Source organism: Helianthus annuus, chromosome 2, assembly GCF_002127325.2.
Source record: "Helianthus annuus cultivar XRQ/B chromosome 2, HanXRQr2.0-SUNRISE, whole genome shotgun sequence".
Taxonomy (NCBI): domain Eukaryota; kingdom Viridiplantae; phylum Streptophyta; class Magnoliopsida; order Asterales; family Asteraceae; genus Helianthus; species Helianthus annuus.
The window spans coordinates 121,198,847-121,218,637 of record NC_035434.2 but is presented as its reverse complement, the minus strand read 5'-3'; the positions used below and the strand labels follow the sequence as shown (position 1 = coordinate 121,218,637).

General features: G+C 35.2%; 1 protein-coding gene across 1 annotated transcript; it reads left to right on the top strand.

Moving 5' to 3' along the window:
* The first annotated feature begins 18,001 nt into the window (after positions 1 to 18,001).
* Positions 18,002 to 19,473, top strand: LOC110941828 (putative F-box protein At1g32420). The gene has a single exon (XM_022183503.2). The coding sequence runs from the start codon at positions 18,046 to 18,048 to the stop codon at positions 19,222 to 19,224; it is 1,179 nt and encodes a 392-aa protein (XP_022039195.1). The 5' UTR covers positions 18,002 to 18,045; the 3' UTR covers positions 19,225 to 19,473.
* The last annotated feature ends 318 nt before the right edge of the window (positions 19,474 to 19,791 follow it).

Here is a 19,791-nt window from a genome sequence, read left to right as displayed (position 1 = left end):
CTACTTTACAGATCACTCGTAATCCTGTACAGCACTCAAAGACAAAACACATTGAGATAAAGTATCATTTCATACGAGATTGTTATGAAAAGAAACTTATCGATGTTGTGAAAATCCACACTGATGACAAACGTGCCGACCTTTTTACCAAAGCTTTTGACAAATCACGATTTGACTATTTACTAATGGTAAACGGCATTAAGGTCAAGCCAGAGTAAAACCAACATCGGAAAATCATTTTTTTTGTAAATATTTATTTGTGTTTTCTTAATTTCTCGTACTTTTTGCATTTTAGGGGGAGTAAATACGAAAAATACAAAAACATTGAAAAATTTCAAAAATACAAAAACATCGAAAAATTTCAAAAATACAAATTCAATAGAAAAACAAAAATGAGTTTCCTTGTGAGAAAAAGAGAATATGATAGTACATCAGTGGTTTGTCGAAACCTCTTAAAACTTAAAATGAAAAACGATAAGCAACTCTATATATCGGTAGGCTCACAGTCATTTTAAAGTGTGAAGGGTGATATAAACCTAAATCGACTGAAGACTGTGTGGGAACCGCTCATTGGCATATGGTCTTGGTACCGAAATTTCGTTTGATAGATTGCCGAGGTTCTGAGATACGTGATCTTTACGTTGTTTATCATCTGGGTATCATGGTTGTTTCTTTTACCGGAAAACAACGGGGACACAAGTCTAGATCTTCCATGATACCTTACATACGTGTACATATCATACAAACATGTATATAATATATGATGCATTCAACCTCAATAAGTGATAAACAATCACATGTCCCAATCAATAAGTAATAAAATATCACAGTTTATCCGGGAGTCAAGTTCGTCTCTTTGTCGGTACGATGGTACTAACCTATTCATGGACATGCTCTTATGCCCTGCATGCATCGAATATCAAGTTCGTCATCAATAAGTGATTTTATCACATAGGGCTTCTATTCATCCAAAAATAAGTGAGTATCTCACATCATATGTTGAAAACAGATGATAAATGGTATACTCACCAGTAAGATGAACTCTCGTGCATACATTGATACGGGAATGTGTCGTGTGTGGATGAACACCGATCGGTAAGTATAAATCATACCTTAACGTATCCCTAACCGCGAGTACATCTGATAAGTTGAGCTTAAGTGGATAACAATACCGATAATCGTTATAGGATGCTTATCTTAATGTTAACTAACTGAACAACAAGAGCTTTTTGACATGACCATATACTGATATGATTCTCTTACCCTCGAAACTCGCAAAAAGAATGTCTGTAAATATTTATTTAATCCTTTCAATTTCTGCATCTCTGTATATATTTATTTACTGCTTTTCGTCTTTAAATTTAAAATATTCAAAAATACCAAAAAGATTTTAGGTGTGTTTTAATATGAACTTTATAAAAGCCAAAAAGATTTTATTTCTATCTTATTTTTTATTGTACGATGTTGGATCTCGAGTCGTTACCACCTGAAACCTGATTGTAAGCCGGAAAACAATTACACCTTCATAAACGGTCAAAATTTAGCAAGTTTTGAAAGTTAAAATCTAAATTGATCAAAGTTTTTAACTTTCAAATTGTTGTCGGCTGGTGTTTGATTGTGAGTTGGTCACATGTGTGTCATTTGTTTATGTTGACTATATTCCAAGCAGTTGTTCTCATTACGCGTTTAGCTCTGTTGTATGTGCAGATGTGGCACTCAAATCAGCTAAAGGCAAAGAGAACGTGTTATATGACAAGCTACGGAATGAAGACACGACATTAATTCAATCAGAGGATTAAGATGATTGAGTTGCAGCTGACCACTCACCAACACTAGAAGGATCTGAAGTATTGAAGATCAAACCATCACGAGCAGCAGCCAAGGAGGAGTTTGTTGATGCACCTCCTGTTTGTTTCAAGTGAAGACGTCTGAAGATCCGACAATGTAACGTTGAACCATCACGAGCAGCATCCAAGGGGGAGTTTGTTGATGCACTTTGTGGATGCGGCTTGGATCGGTTCGACTCGGTTCGTTCCGATCCAAGCCCGAAGTCATGACATTCCTCCATCGTGCGCCCCAGAGTTCGACATGCGAAGCACGAAGAGCCACAAGTTGACATCACCATGACATCACAATGATGTCATCTTTAATGTGGTATGAATATGAAATGAATTTCAAAGATTTGCATGAAGTCTACAACAGCAAGTGTTTGTGGCCTTTAAAGGTTCATCATGAAGACTAGTGTTCATCACAAACAATGAAATGGAGAGTGTTCACCACGAACCCTCAAGTGTTCGTGGTCTATGAGGTGTTCATTGAGGTTGACCACGCAGACACCTAGTCTTCGTGGTCCAGCTAACTGTTCGTGGCCCAGTAACACTCTTCTACTGGGTATTGGGGCCTGTATATATAGAAATTTGTTTCACAGTTCATTCAATGGAGTCCTGTGAGTTTGTAACACTGTGTGTATGTGTACTGATTCTCTTCACTTAATCAAAGCTTTGTGAATCTTTGGTTACTTTGTGTTTGCTCCTTTTTGCTTTGGTTTGCATACTTACATGGATTCCGCATTCGTTAGTGTGTTAACAAACAAGGAAGTAGGTTGAAACATGATCCTCCAAGTGGACCTACATTATGTGCTTTTATCGAGCATATAAAAGTGGACCAAGCCGGCTCGGTTTGTAAAGTAGCCCAGGCCAGCTCCGGGGAAGTTATGTTGGGAAAATTAGTGAATGGATATTTAGTTAATTTATAATTGAATGAAATTATAATTACTATTAAACTCCATATGTGAAACTCTTGAGTAGAGTTTTATGTCACTTGATTAGCTTTTATTAGAGTTTTATGTCTCTAATTAAATCACTAATTAAGTGGAACTTTTAGTAGACTTTTATGTCTCTAATAGAATCACCAATTAAGAGAAACTCTTCTCTCTACACAACTCTTGTAAAAAAATGGTAGGCTATGTAACTCATTGGAATGATGAGAAAACTACAAGAGAAAGATAATATGTGTGAAGAATTCTTGAAGAGGTGGTGAAGACTTGAACATCCATATGTTGGGAATTATAGAGAGATGAGTTTTCTCTACTCGATCCCATCACCTTCGTATCATTATTTTTCCACGAGTTCAAAACACTATAATTCTATTTGTGTAACCTCGGTCGGGTGGCCATTTCCGGCAGTACAGACTGCTTCGGCTGTTGTACCCTGGGAGACAGACGCGTCGTCTTTAGTAGAGGCGCGGAATCTGTTTTAAGGGAAGCGTGTTGAACACGTGCCTCGGCCATAATCGTCAAGATGTGTTTGTTCTTTTTGTAGGAAATTATTATACAATAAGATGTGGTTCAAGACCTCGTTTAATCCTACACAACGGATTGAAAACACAACGAACCATACCAATAGACGCGGTTAAAGATCAAGTTGAAGACTTTATCTTTTGAAGATATTGGTTTGAATCGATTGTTTTATTAAATATGGTGTAGTTCATATTTATTTTCGTTTGAATTTGTACACGGTTCATGTGCTACAATTTCCCAAATGTTTAAAGAGAGTACTTTCATTTTTTTATTAGTTTTATTAATAAAAATGTGACCCATTTCCTACAAACTTAAAACAGATTTCGTGAGATTGTTGGTACAATCTTAAAAACCTTATTTATAAGGATTTTGAGTTTACGAAAGGATTTATATAAGAAAAAAAAATTTAGAGGTTATGATCTTATAAATATTTTTTTTGGGAAATATGTATGTAAGTACAACTTGCTGTGTTTGGATTTTTTGAGATTGAGATACAATCTTAAATCTTATATCGTGGTACAAAACGAACAGTTTTGGTTCCAACATTTGGTTTTGAAACGATTTTGGGAATCGTTAATTTTTCTAACCTTTGTGTTAGGTCGGGTTTATTAGTGTAAACCATAAGTTTTTTGTAAACGTTAAAATCTCTAACATGTGTGTTAGACCGGAATTATTGGTGTAAACCATACCTTTTTTGTAAACGTTAAATTCTCTTAAGTAGAGTTTTTATGTCTTTAAATAAGAGTTTTATGTTACTTGATTAGAGTTTTATGTCTCTAATTAAGCTTCTATTTAAAGTAGACTATTCATCCAACCATGGATTGGTATGAACAAATAAGTCTTATAATGATTTTTGTATTCATTTGTCTTCTAACATATGTGTTAGAAACGTTCATGAAAAACGTTAGTTTGGAAGCAATTTTTTAATTGTTTAGTTTCTAACGTGTGTATTAGAAATGACTTATTTATTTGAACCATATATGTGTTTTTGGCAAGTCGAATTAATATTTTGTGGAAATGTTAATATTTTTAACATGCGCGTTAGAATTTCTTCATTTTAACATGATTGTTAAAAATGGTTAAAATACAAATGCTTTGAAATGTTTATGTAAACATTTTATATAAGTAATTTGTTGTAGCATTGTTTTTAATGCTTTGTATGATTTACAAATAAAATGTCATACATTGAAGTTGATGCTTGATTGGCTTCAAGGAATTAAATCACCATAAAGTGATGGAAGATAAACTCTTAAGGAGAGTTTCATGTCAATTTATTAGTTTTTATTAGAGTTTATGTCTCTAATAAAATCTTTAATTAAGTGAGAGTTATCTCCACCCCATGTCTCTTGTATTAAAAGTAGGCTATGTGCCTAACTTGATGAGATTGAAAAAAATTACAAGAGTAAAAATACAAGAATTAAATCACCATAAAGTGATGGTGTAGTTGTGTGTGATTTTATCATCAACTTTAATTTGTGATTTCTAAATCTAAATGGTCATGTTTATATAAAATGACTTAAATTTTCTAACATGTGTGTTAGAAAATGTGTATCACGAATACGAGGTTAGAGATTGTTCACAATGAACTGAAATGTTTTATGTAAACATTTAATTGCCTATGAGTGCATTAAAAATGATGAGAAATGGTTTATTTTATAAACTTTATCTTTGGAAAACGTTTTATGTAAACGTTCGATTCTATAATGTGCTTGTTATAACATTTTTTTTCTAACATGTGGTTAGAAAATGTTATTTAGCGAAAAACAACTTGGTGTTGTTGTGAACAAATTTAATTGTTCAAGTTTACTACTTAAATGTAGTATTTGTAACAACTTGGTGTTGTTGTGAACAAATTTAATCGTTCAAGTTTACTACTTAAATGTAGTATTTGTAACAACTTGGTGTTGTTTTGAGCATAATTGTCCAAGTTTAAAGTTTCAAGATGAATGGGGAACTTGTACTTACAAGTGCATGGAGTCTTATTGAGGGAGTACCTCAAGACATGCCATGGGACGATATTGCTGAGAAGATTTCGTTCAGATTATAAAGTGTTGAAGATAAAAGCATTTTGCTATTTGATGTCTACATATTGTCTATGCTTCCGTTTAAATTTCAAAAGTGATTGGCACTTATGATTTAGTTTCCAATGTATTTTATTGTTTTGTGTTCAATATCTTCAGATAACACATGCAATTTTTTACAAAGAAATAAATTACTAATAGCTATGACGTATAAATTATTTTTGTGGAAAGTAATTATAACATCGATTATACATTGTTTAAAAGAATATGGTTTTAAACAGATAGTGCATGAAAATACTTGGACATAAACGACTTGAGAGTTGTTACATTGACTAAAAGTCAAAGACGAAACATCAAATGTATAACCACATCATGAGTGAGTAATGAAAGAACGTAGTGAGTGTATTGAGATTAAATACACTAACGACATTCATGTCGACATACTTCATTAGAAGTCATTGGAAAATCCACAAGTGTGAATTCTAACATATAAAAGTAAAAGTACTATATGTTATTGTATACCTTTAATAAATCTTGCTAGATTTATAAGTAGATGCGTCTACCACTTGATCATTGTTAGATCTATATGGAGATTTTACCTTCATTTGGGAGAGCAACCTAAATATACATATCTCCTAATGAATAACAATAGATGTGTGCAAATCACTTATGGCAAAATTATGAATGCCATGTTGTTGAATGTTGATCTAGTTGACTCTATCTCACACATAATAGTGATTGTAGACAAGAAACATTCATCTTGTTGGTGATGAATGTGTTTACCAAGTGACTTGGATTAAGACTTATCTTTAATTACTTATGAGTCAATGGTAGATTGTTGGAGATCAAAGGTAATCAAGTTATGTTCCTTAAATGAATGATGAAATTTAGCTATGTGTTATATACAATAATTTGTGAGAACTTCCTAAATATTGATGTTTTAGTGGGTCACATTCACTTGAGGAAAATGAACCATCTGGTGAGAAATAATCTTCTGAATGGTGTTCAAGTCAAGAGTTTTCATTTGCAAGACGTCTGTATATTGTGCCGAAAAGGAAAGCAAACAAAGAAGTCTCATCCAATCAACAAAGTCAACATGCCTCTTAAACGTCTTCATATGGAGCATAAGACTACGTTTGGAGATGCTTATCGTTTGGTAGTTACTGATGACTATTCAAGATTCTCATGGGTATCGATGATGGCACACAAAAGTGAGACTCCGAGAATTCTCAAAAATCTGCTCACTTTACTCGAGAATTTATACACTTTGAGGGTAAAGCGAATCAGAAGTGACAAAGGCACAGAATTCAAGAATCTAGTGTGGTCGAGGAAGAAGTATATGTTGAGCAACCGCCTGGTTTTGAAGATCCGATTCATCCTGACAGAGTTTGGCTTCTAAACAAGGCACTTTATGGTCTTCATCAAGCTCCAAGGGCTTGGTATGAAACGTTGTCTACCTATCTGTTGCAGAATGGTTTTCGGCGTGGGTTGATCGACTGTACTCTCTTCATCAAGGAAAGAAACGAGGATTTGTTGCTGGTTCAAGTTATGTGGATGACATCATTTTTGGGTCTACAAACGATGAAATGTGCAAAGAATTCGAGCGGGTGATGCAAGAGAAGTTCGAGATGAGTGCTATGGGAGAAATGTATTTCTTTTTGGTTTGCAGGTTCATCAGTCTGAGACAGGGATCTTCATCCATCAGACAAAGTACGTTGGGGATATCTTAAAGCGATTTCAGATGGAAGACTCGAAGCCTGCGGGAACTCCTGTGGCTCATAATCATGGAATTACTCCTGACGGTACCGGTGAACATGTGGATCTCTCATGTATCTTACCGCTTCAAGGCACGATATTATGTATCCAATATGTCTTCTTGTTCGTTACCAGTCCAATCTGAAGGTTTCTCATATGATGGCTGTTAAGAGGATTTTTCGTTATCTGAAGGGTTGTCCAGACACTGGTATGTGGTATCCTAAGGATGATAACTTTGGTTTGATTGAATTAAGTGATTCTGATCATGGCGGTTACAAGATTGATGCAAAGTCAACATCAGTGGGATGTCAGTTTTTGGGGAATCGTCTAGTCACGTGGCAATGTAAAAAGCAGACCTGTGTAGCTACTTCAACCTGTGAAGCTGAGTACATTGCTGTCTCAAGTTGTTGCACCCAAGTTCTGTGGATCCAACAGGAAATGCGCGACTACTGTTTTGAATTCCTAACTACTCCTATTTATGTTGATAATTCAGCTGCTTTACAGATCACTCGTAATCCTGTACAGCACTCAAAGACAAAACACATTGAGATAAAGTATCATTTCATACGAGATTGTTATGAAAAGAAACTTATCGATGTTGTGAAAATCCACACTGATGACAAACGTGCCGACCTTTTTACCAAAGCTTTTGACAAATCACGATTTGACTATTTACTAATGGTAAACGGCATTAAGGTCAAGCCAGAGTAAAACCAACATCGGAAAATCATTTTTTTTTTTGTAAATATTTATTTGTGTTTTCTTAATTTCTCGTACTTTTTGCATTTTAGGGGGAGTAAAAACGAAAAATACAAAAACATTGAAAATTTTCAAAAATACAAAAACATCGAAAAATTTCATTGTTAGATCTATATGGAGATTTTACCTTCATTTGGGAGAGCAACCTAAATATACATATCTCCTAATGAATAACAATAGATGTGTGCAAATCACTTATGGCAAATTTATGAATGCCATGTTGTTGAGTGTTGATCTAGTTGACTCTATCTCACACATAATAGTGGTTGTAGACAAGAAACATTCATCTTGTTGGTGATGAATGTGTTTACCAAGTGACTTGGATTAAGACTTATGTTTAATTACTTATGAGTCAATGGTAGATTGTTGGAGATCAAAGGTAATCAAGTTATGTTCCTTAAATGAATGATGAGATTTAGCTATGTGTTATATACAATAATTTGTGAGAACTTCCTAAATATTGATGTTTTAGGATTATGAATAAGTCTCATTATTATGTCTTAACAAGGGATGAATGTTGCAAAGTGATATTATGATATCCTTAGGGCTGTGAAGAATCAGAATGATGCATCTTCTGTTCACATGCTAAAGTATGTAGTCTAAAGCATGCTAGACAAGTAGTTGGTTAATTATGGGTCTTGACGGAGACTAATTAACTCTAAACATTCAAATGTGTATGAACACAAAAAGAACTTGTGTATAGACAAAGTTGAGGGAAAATTTTCATTCATTATAAGGAAAAGAAATGTAGCTTTTTAAGAGTTTGTTCGAAAAGCTAATGAGGAGAACTCATTGTCTAAGCTTATTCTAGATGTTAAATTAGAATTATTCTAAGTTGGTGACAAACTGATGACAATGGCATGTGCTGCTTTGGTCAACTCGGAATGCAATATGAGTTGAATTCACACAATGAGGTTGATCTTGTTCAATCATATGTGCATAAATGTCATCATAAGTGAAGTTACGGAAATGTTGATCAAATGGCAAGAAATGTGGGGAATGATCCATTTAGAAACAACCCTATAAGGGTATGTAGAAATGGTTTTCATTACTCCATCTAGATGTTATCCAATAACACTTAAATGTGGGGGGTGTCTTGCATTTGTTTTTAGCAATAAGGATTTTGTAATCCAATCTAACATTGCAAATTGACGACTAAGTGGAGGACACAAAGGTCGTAGTGCATAATGGAGATGTGTTTGCCTTAAATGATACACGTATCTTACGAAGACATATGTTATAACCAGATTTAGATGGCCACTGAGGTTATAGTCTTAGAAGTTGACAATAGGCAAAATTAACTTACGAGTTAAGAACATATCATGACAACTGATCTCAAATACGCAAATTTATTTGCTAATGTTATGGATCCAACAACCTGAGGGTTTATTAGAGATCAAGTTGTGGAATGGGACTGAAGCCCTTGAAAAATGAAGTTCATATGATGGAAACCTAACTCAGTAGACTGGAGATCCCAAGAATTGAGTTCAATAGGAAAACCTAATTGTATGAATAAGCGAGGTCACTGTGGGGAATAACCCTACGCATTTAATAAGGTAGTTTATTATAAAGATTAATAAACTTCCTAGTGGATTCCTAAAAGTGACAAGTGTGAGTCTAAGCATAATATGTGGTAAATGATTTGGATAGATCACGATAACCACAATGCTTTTAATGATCTAAGGAGAATCACCTACGTTAGAGAGAAGTGGGGCCGCTTCGAATGGAATTGAGGGCACAATTCCTAGAGCTCTCGCAGAACCAGGAAAGTGTTCCACGACCATAATTGGACACGGCTATGAGGAGATGACCCGGCTAGGGAGAGTCTTGTGTGAAGTATATTGTCGTCTACACAAACGGCAGACGAGTTCAAAGACATCGAGATCTACTCAGAGCTAGTGGGCTAAGTGCATTTCATGAGCGAAGGTTCAAAGGGTAACACCTACCTATCGTATGCAAAACTCAACTGTCGAGGTTACATTGGAAATTTTAAGTGTTTTGAACAATCTCCATTCATGTGGGGGATTGCTGGGAAAATTAGTGAATGGGTATTTAGTTAATTTATAATTAAATGAAATTATAATTACTATTAAACTCCATATGTGAAACTCTAAAGTAGAGTTTAATGTCACTTGATTAGCTTTTATTAGAGTTTTATGTCTCTAATTAAACCACTAATTAAGCGGAACTTTTATTAGAGCTTTTATTTCTCTAATAGAATCACCAATTAAGAGAAACTCTTCTCTATACACAACTCTTGTAAAAAAATTGGTAGGCTATGTAACTCATTGGAATGATGAGAAAACTACAAGGGAAATATAATATGTATGAAGAATTCTTGAAGAAGTGGTGAAGACTTGAACATCCATAAGTTGGGAATTATAGAGAGATAAGTTTTCTCTACTCGATTCCATCACGTTCGTATCATTATTTTTCCACAAGTTCAAAACACTATAATTCTATTTGTCTAACCTCGGGCGCGTGGCCATTTCCGGCAGTACAGACTGCTTCGGCTGTTGTACCCTGGGAGACAGACGCGTCGTCGTCTTTAGTAGAGGCGCGGAATCTGTTTTAAGGGAAGCGTGTTGAACACGTGCCTCAGCCATAATCGTCAAGATTTGTTTCTTCTTGTTGTAGGAAATTATTGTACAAGAAGATGTGGTTCAAGACCTCGTTTAATCCTACACAACGGATTGAAAACACAACGAACCATACAAATAGACGCGGTTAAAGATCAAGTTGAAGACTTTATCTTTTGAAGATATTGGTTTTTGTTTTATTAAATATGTTGTAGTTCATATTTATTTTTGTTTGAATTTATACACGGTTCATGTGCTACAATTTCCCAAATGTTTAAAGAGAGTACTTTCATTTTTTTATTAGTTTTATTAATAAAAATGTAACTCATTTCCTACAAGTTACACCGACTGTGTTGGTATGTCAACCATATCAATCGAAAGCCTAGATCACCATGAAGCTCATGGTGACGATCATTCATCTGATTACAAGGCGGTGGTGGTTCAATTGAGACCACAGATAGTCGGCGGCAACGGTTCATGACTCTAAGGTGATGACGGAGATGATGCAAGTTAAGTTTCAGGCGATCAATGGTGTCAAACGATGGCCGTTCAGAACAAATGGACGGTCGGTGACGGTCAAAACAAGGGAACACATTTTGGTCACATATGGTTTAGGGTTTTCACCGTACCGACTATTAGGAAGGAGATATGTTTGGTAAGATTTAATCCTTCTCTTCTGTTTTGCCTCTTCGCTTTATTTCTTTGATTTCGTTTTTGCAGTTGTGTTCGGAGTTTTTCTATTTGGGATGATGTTTTATGTTATTCATTTTTTCGCTTGATTAGGATGCTATATCTACAAGTGTAACACCCTAGTTGCTATTTAACGGTTTTACATGTAAATACCAACAATTAGATGTGTAGTTAAGACTACACATACTATAAAAATATAGATTTATTAAAACTTTTAATAATCATAAGTTATTCGACATAACGTGATCAGATTCGTCGTTTAAAATTTATGACGAGGCAATGTGCAGAAGCATGAATCTTTATCGTGTTCGGTTCTTCGTTGAGCTTGATCGTCTTCCGGCATCCAAAATTACCTACATTTCATAAACATGAAATGCTTTAGTCATACGGGGTCTAAAACGTGTCTAAACGAATCCGGGAAGCGAAACTAATTAAAATATATTTTATTACAGGGTTCACCGTAAATTACGTTGGGTACTGTAACTTACGGTAGCCCCTGAAAGTTAAATCTTCCACCGTAACTCAGTAGGAAACCACCGTAACTATTTCAGCCCCACCGTAAATTACGGTGGGCACCGTAAGTTACGGTGGTCCCTGTATCAGCCTTTTCCATTTTTTGCCATTTTTGACACGAAAACTTTCGTATCTTTCGATCCGCTTGTCCGTTTGGCCTACTGTTTCTTCCTACGCGATTGTAATTTGATTCTCCACCATATGGAGTTAAAATCCAACATTTGGTTTAACAAAATTTCAGACTTTCAAGTCTTCGGCTTATTACTCTTTTTACCAAATTTTGACTAGTTCGATTTTTATCAAACAAGCAAGTTTGTTTGACCCTTAATTCTCATAAACTTATTAAATTCAATGATGGTTAACGTATTAGGTTCCATTTACAGGTTCATATACATTCTTCAACCCATAAACTTATTAAATTCAATGATGGTTAACGTATTAGGTTCCATTTACAGGTTCATATACATTCTTAAACCCATTTTCACTCATATGCTTATTTTGACCCGTTAAGGGTATTTAAGCATATTTCAAGCACAAGTCGCTTTCATTAGTTTCTAAATACATATGTCCACATTTCTTATCAAGTGATCTCCCACCACAACTATAGTTGTGATGGGTTTAATCTGGCGATCTATATAATCCGAGTTTTAACCCCCCTCGGATTATTATTATTTTACGGCAAAGACTCATATAAAGTCTTTTGACCAAGGACTTACATCTTTCGCTTTTATAATTATTATAAGTATTGACTTGATTATAAAAACTCGTTTTCAAGCGAATTCTAAAGGTAGTTTGCTTAATTTCGCTTGCAAGGGCGTTTTGGTCATTTTTAACCTTTCTTTTACGACGAAGGGCTTGCTTAAGCCATACACGCCAAAAATCTCAGTTTTAACCAAATCTTTTTTTCAAAACACTATGTCTATAATTTAAATCCTTCGGTTTACCTTTTAAGGTAATCGAATGTCCTTTTTACTTTGCCTAACTCTCATAGAACTTCAAGTTCTAAATGATGAGTTGGTCTATAATACATACCTGGCTCGGATCAACTTATTACCCGGTTTTAATACCTTGCTTTATAATTGCTAATTAAGAACGATGCGAGTATCCATTGGATATCTATTCCTGTAAGCATATAACTCGACAAAAGAATCATTAGTAGATATTGTCAAAAGGTGATGTCTACACCTTTTGACCCGTTTGGTCGAATTGACCATTTATTTATGCGAGATAATATTTATTATCATCTCATCTACGTGACTCGTTCCGTTTAACACCGTACGGTCATTTTACTTATAAACCGTTTATTTCCACTTTCGACTCTTTATGTCTTACGCGGAGAAGCGTCGTTTTTAAACTAACGGTTATTGTCAATGCGTGACTAAATTACTGTTTTGCCCTTATTATTTGTTTTGGCTTACCATAAAAGGTAACCATTAACGGTTCATTTTTCCTTTCGTCATAATATGACCGAATTATCGATTTACTTCTTTTTATCCATTAATATGGTTTCTTTCATCTTTGATTATCTTGTTCCATAAGACTACACGACAGAACATCATATTTCAATTGTTTAGTTATCTCATTCGCAATTTATATGATAAGAGAATATTCCCCAATTTAAGACTAGTGTAAGCTATACTTACCTTGCAGCCGAATTATGCTTTTCCTCAATTCTTAATTTGTTTGACCCGCTCCTTCCTCCAAGCTTTCACCTAGCTTGTTACGCGTCAAACTATCATCATATTTCGTAAGATGGTTAGTTTAGTGATTGTCAATCATGACTATTACATCTTACGTATTTTCTATCAAAATTATCATTCGATCTTATTAATGGTCGGTTTGACTTTATAGAAATCAAATCACAATTTAACACATATGATTGCACTATCAAGTTCACAAGACTCAATTAGGCACATTATCCACGCTTAGTGAGCATCATCTTTTGAGACGCCAAAATAGCTAACATGTCATCTAATTCCTACATCAAATAACAATAAATCAACATGTAATTTCAGTTATTACAAGCATATACACACTTTGACCATCATAATCATGCTTTAACTCTAAGTCAAGACCCACTTCTAATTACTTATGAACTCTTAACAAAATCTCTAATTTGTTCAAAGTAGTTCATTCATATGAATTGATATGATGTTTACAGACATCAATACAACATCAATTTCATCAAATCAACAAAACCCACTTGGCTCATACTTGGTTATTTGATTAATCACTAGTTTATGGCTCAATTCTACAAGTTTGCATCTAGGGTTCGTTCCTAGACTTGTAGCCACACAAATATCACTATAACATTGAACATTCATGCAAGAAATTTCGTTCATGCATGTTCATCACAATTTTGAAATATCACTAAACATCAAAATTCCACATACCTTGTGATCCCCTAAGCTGGTGATCACGATTTTATTAAAAGCCCCAAATTCTTGGCTTGATTTCTCCTTGATTTTGATCAATTTTGTGGATTTAGGGTTCACTTGGTAGAACCCCTTTTGGCTCTTGGGAAATGTCGACCAAAACACACACTGAAGTGTGTGTTTTGGTGTTTTGTTTTAATTAAATAAAACTATTTTCAATTTTGTCAAGTTCAGTCCCCTCACTTGTTCAACTTTTTATAAAGAGTATTATTAATCAAGTTTCATTGGCATTTTAACAACATTCGATTTACTAGGTTGATATTCCTAGTTATTTGACGGGTTCGGGGAAATCACATCCTGTTTCTACTTTAAGTCCCGTTAACTCGGGCCTTTTATATACTTTGTTTTCTCAAAGTATTTATCCTCCTTTTAATTAATATTATATTTATTTATTTAAATCCTAATATTTATCAGGTAAATCTTTACCACTAACGGTATTTTACCCATCAGTAATATTAACAGAGTTTGATTACCAAACCCGTTTTTGGGGTGTTACAACAAGGTTTTCATTGCATCCTTTTGGCTATTGACTTGGCAATTGATATTAAGTTTTATGAAATTGTTCGGAAATAAGGTGTTAATATGATGTGTATTTTCTAATTATGCACTTCTTAGGCTTTGCATTTTGGTACTGGTGATGATAACTTTTGCTTCCGGAAGAAAATGGTATGATCTCTTGCTTTACCTTAGCTCTTATTATGAGTTTGGTTTTCATTTTTTTTAAATCAATTTGCATATATCATCCAGGTAGTTCAACCTATTGATTGCTTCTTTTTGCTTGCTTATTTCTTAATGGGAGCTTACGTTTTTTTATTATTAAATAACATTTTAACACTCTTTGATGTTTGTTATGCAAGTATGCAGTTCTATAAAGTCTTAAAATTGATTTGAATGGTGAATAAATCATCTTTCGGTTTGTGTTCTAAAAAAGAGGTACAACGAGTTTGTAGCCCAAGTAAAACCTATTCAAACACTACCTAAGTTTTCAATTATCTCAACCAAGAAAGGTTAAATTTGTCTTTTCCACATAATTATGCAAATCATATATTTGTTTTAAAAATTTGATCTCTTTTCACTTTAGGTCTAAATATAATATGTGTTTACACAGTGTATGTACCGTAGCATGTAATGTGTGTTAAAGATTGTTGGTTGTGAACATATGTGAAAAAATCACGGGTCAAAACGGTTCGACAACTTCAAAGAAATAGATCAATGGGGGTTGGTGTCTTAAAGAAACGGAGCAAGTTTCGGATAAAAAGGGTTCGGTTCGGATTGAGTTTCGGGCGGCCCGGACGGGTTTCGGACCGGAACGTAGTTGGTTTGGATCGGATTTCGGGTCGGCAAGGGTTTCCGCGGCCGACATGAGTTTTCGCACGAGACGAGTTTCGAGTCGGGAAGGATTTTTGCATGAGACGGGTTTCAGTTCGTTTTTTTTTTTTTTTTTTTTTGTTTGGTTCGGTTATTTCGGTTTCGGTTGAGATTTTTTTCGTTTTGGTTGCTTTTTCGGTTAAGTTTCGATTTTTCCAGTTTTTTTTTTTTCGTTTTGACCGGATTCGATTCGGTTTTTGTTCCGTTTTGATCGGTTTTTCGGGATCGGTTTCGATCTTTTCAATTTTTTTGTTTCGTTTCGGTTCAGTTTCGGGTTTTTTCGATTTGGTCGCTTTTTTCGTTCGATTTTTTCAGTTTTTTTTTTCTCAGATTTCATTTTGTTTCGTTGCATCCTTTTAATTTACCAGATAGCCTAACTCCCGCGATTTCAAAATTGGAAAATACCACCACCGACTGATGCAGTAATCTTGATTTCTTATGAACACCACCATACAAATTTAAAAACATATTTTCCAACACTTGGATTTATACATTTAGAAAACACACCCGGACCTGTTTCAACCTGAACCGACCGGGACCCGTTTCAACCCGACAAAGTTGCCCCTGATGTACAATCTCTCTTTTTTAAAAAAACCATTTTTTAACCAAACTGACCCGACCACAAACCCATTTTGACCCGGAACCGTTTCAACCGAACTCGTTCTGACTCGAACCCGTTCCGACCCGAACCCGACCCCGACCCGAACCCGACCCCGACCCAAACCCGTTCCGACCCGAACCAAAACAACCCTTTTTGTAACTGACACGTTTGACCCGAACCCGTTTTGACGCGGACCCGTTTTGACCCATGACCCAACCCGACCCGACCCAGCCCGACCCGTTTGCCAAGTTTAAATTCTACACTTTGTAATGACATGTAAATATGAAGTGATTTTGAATAAATTTTAAACAACTTTCAAGACAATCAATTAAATTTATCTATCTTGTCACTGAGTACATACTTTCAATTGTGAATTTTTAGGTTTTCAATTTACTAACTTTTGTTTGAAATTAAGTTTCACTCCATTATTTACTTGGATTTTACGACTAAGCTTAAGTTTGTTACTATTAGTGTTGATGTATGCAAAGGTTTTGTTTTACTTTTTACAATGCTATGGGTTGTCATATAAATAGTTTCATAACCGTGGCGTCGCACACGCATGTTCTTCAGCAACGCCCCCAGTGACAGGAAAAGTTGTTGATGTTATGCTAGTGCAGAGGTTGCAAAGTAAGGGTTTGTACCAATTATGTGACTTATGTTACAAAAATAGATAATAAATATAAGCACGCACCCGTATGCACTTATTATATATATAGGAAAATGATGGTTAAAAATGCGTGTGTTGTTTATGTTTTATAGGAAATGAGCTACTACGGGACCACTATGTAAAGACCGAGCTTTTCACCGCCGAGCTCATGGTATCAGTCAAATTGTTTACCAGGTACCATTTCATGAATTTCAACCATTTGCCATAATGTGTATTGAGTTACACCCATGATATTACTAGCACTGATACACCAAGACCCTTGAAGTATTCAGAACAATTGTTTTAACTTTTTCTATAGTAAAATGTGCAGACGTGAAGATCGAAAAACCAACTCACTGACTGACCAACCAGGCTCGGTCATAGCATACGGAAGATTGAGCACACCGGCTCCAACCATGACTATGACATTGTGGAAGGCAGAGCACCACCATGTGGCATTGCGTGATCACGTGACTGAAAGCCATTTGTCAATGGCTCGGGCCATTTGGTTCTTTTGTCAACCTGTCAAAATCATGATTTTTTAAATAAGTTTTTTAGAGGAACAAAATTGTAATTGTACCGTAAGTCAATTATAACACTCATAATGTTAATAAGAAACACAATCATTATAATAATACGGATAGTTTAAACTCGAGATATCGAGATGAGCTTTTTATGTGGTAGCCGTAACACATAATGCTTGGAATTATCCAAACGACAATTGTAATGGACATGCGATGCATCGTCTACGAGTAACCTTATATGCTCCATATTATTCAACGAATCAAACTCCCCTTAATTTCTGGCGCAACGCGCTGGGTTGATACCACTAGTTAGAATGATAAAACAAAAAAGATATGTTATATTTTTTAGGGATTTAAATTATTGAAATTTATTTAGTTGTATCGTTTTTAAAATAAAAACTACATAAAAATGGAAATTATAAAAATCTACATTTATATATTTTTAGCGTTCCTTTATTCAAAAAAAAAAAAAAAGTTGAATATGTACATACATTTGTATTTATATATTGTTAGAGCCCACGGGGTGGGTGCGTGATAATATCACGGAAGCTTATATCACGCGTTATATCGGCCGCCGGTCGTAAGATTAACGCGTTAATGTACAACGAAATCATATTTCCGTTATTTTCTTCACGCGTTATGTTTTGGTTTTGTGAGTGGATTTTTGGTTGGGGGGAAATTGTTGGGTGTGGTGATGAGTGATGACCACCCCCACTAAAAATGGTTGTGAGTGATGGAAAAATGGTCAATGACATGGCGAAACTTGATTGGTGCTTGTGAGTGATAAATTCTATCACTAGTGAACCACCCCTAGTCCCCTTAGCGTTGCCCTGCAAAATCTCTACTTCTCCAGACAATGGAAACCCTAGATGAAGCAGAGCAATCGATGACAGCATACAAGAAAGCAAATATTTCAATCCCAACCGAAATCATCGAAGATATCTTCTCCAGAGTCCCCGTCAAATCCATTCTCCGATTCAGGTCCCTCTCTAAACCATGGCTCTCGCGCCTCTCCTCTCCATCATTCATCAAACTTCGCCCCCACCGCACCGCCTTTTTCATTTCCGCTTACGATAAATCCACTCGCAAACGACACTTTCTTTCCGCCTCCTATGACGGTGGCCCCGTCACTCATGTTATGACACTGAACGACGTTGGTTATGCTGATATAACAGAAGCCCAACATTTGAACGGGTTGGTATGTTTTGCTTGTGTCAAACGGCGTTCCAGATACTATGACGCTCAAGTTTTCGTTGTTAACCCTAGCACACACAAGGTTTTTAAACTCCCTCAACTAGATTCGGATTTTTCCAAGTACCCTTTACAAAAGGGGTGTTACTTATTTGGGTTTGATGAGACTAAAAACGAACATAAGGTTTTAATCATTAGGAAGTCTTCTCATATAATGGAGATTATGATTTACTCTATGTTAAACTATTCATGGAGAAAGATCTATTTAGAGCCTCCTGTTGGTTTTGAATTTTGGGAGAGTTTGGCCTTTGAAAACGACTATGACTTCTACGACATTGCTTGTGTGAATAGTGTAGTGCATCTAATGCTTATAGATACACATGACATTTTGGGGTTTGACTTGAGAACAGAGAAGTTTACGATAATTAACACTCCTCAAGGTGTGAAGCCCCATGAATTTGATGATTACGTTAACGTACCTTTCATGATAAAAGTCAATGGCTGTATAGGAGTTGTTTGTCATGATCTTGTGTTGGAAAACAATGAAATCCATATCTGGACATTACAAGACTATGAAAATCGTGTTTGGGTCAAAGAAACCATTACGTTTCCCAAGTCTTTTATCGAACTAGGCGAGCCTTTACCTATAGAGTCTGTTAATATGGATGAAGTTATCTTTTCCAGGTTCAAGTTTTCTCCGAATATTGAAAAGAGTGTATCTATCTATAACAAGAAGAGCAAATGTTTTAAAGATTTGCCATTCACTCTGGGTCATCAAATTCCATTGTCAACCACCGTGGAAGTCAAACAAATCGGGTATTATGTTGAGAGCATGGTGCCTTAATAGACGAGCACGACAAGGCTTGATGATTCTGTGGAAGTTCTTCCATGAGCGTATGCTTCAATAGTTTGTTTCTAGTAGTTGGTTTCTATATCTTACTTGGCAATTCAGGTTTGCATTTTGTTGGTATCTCTTTGATGTATGCTCTTATGAAGCTAAAATAGTGTTTTTAGTTTTAACCTACCTACACCTTTGGATATTGTGTTCCCTAAACAAGTTTTGCTAAATCATAAACCGAACCGTTTTAAATTATGCTATGTTCTAGAATGATTGTGTACTTCTCTTAGCACCAACCAAACAACACCAGTGTTGCTCTTTATAGTAATCCATTCCCTCAAACTGAAGGAAAGGAAATATAACTCAAATTCACTCAATAATTCTTTATTCAGTTTATTAACTAGATATAGATACATATTAATAATCTTATTGACTAAAGATGTAATATAAGTCAAGTTTAGCCAGTATTAACAATCCAGTACAGTTTGATGTATGTTCTTATGAAATTTCTGCTGTTAAATAGTGTTTTATCTATCAACCTCTCTGGATGTTGTGTTTCTAAACAAGTTATGC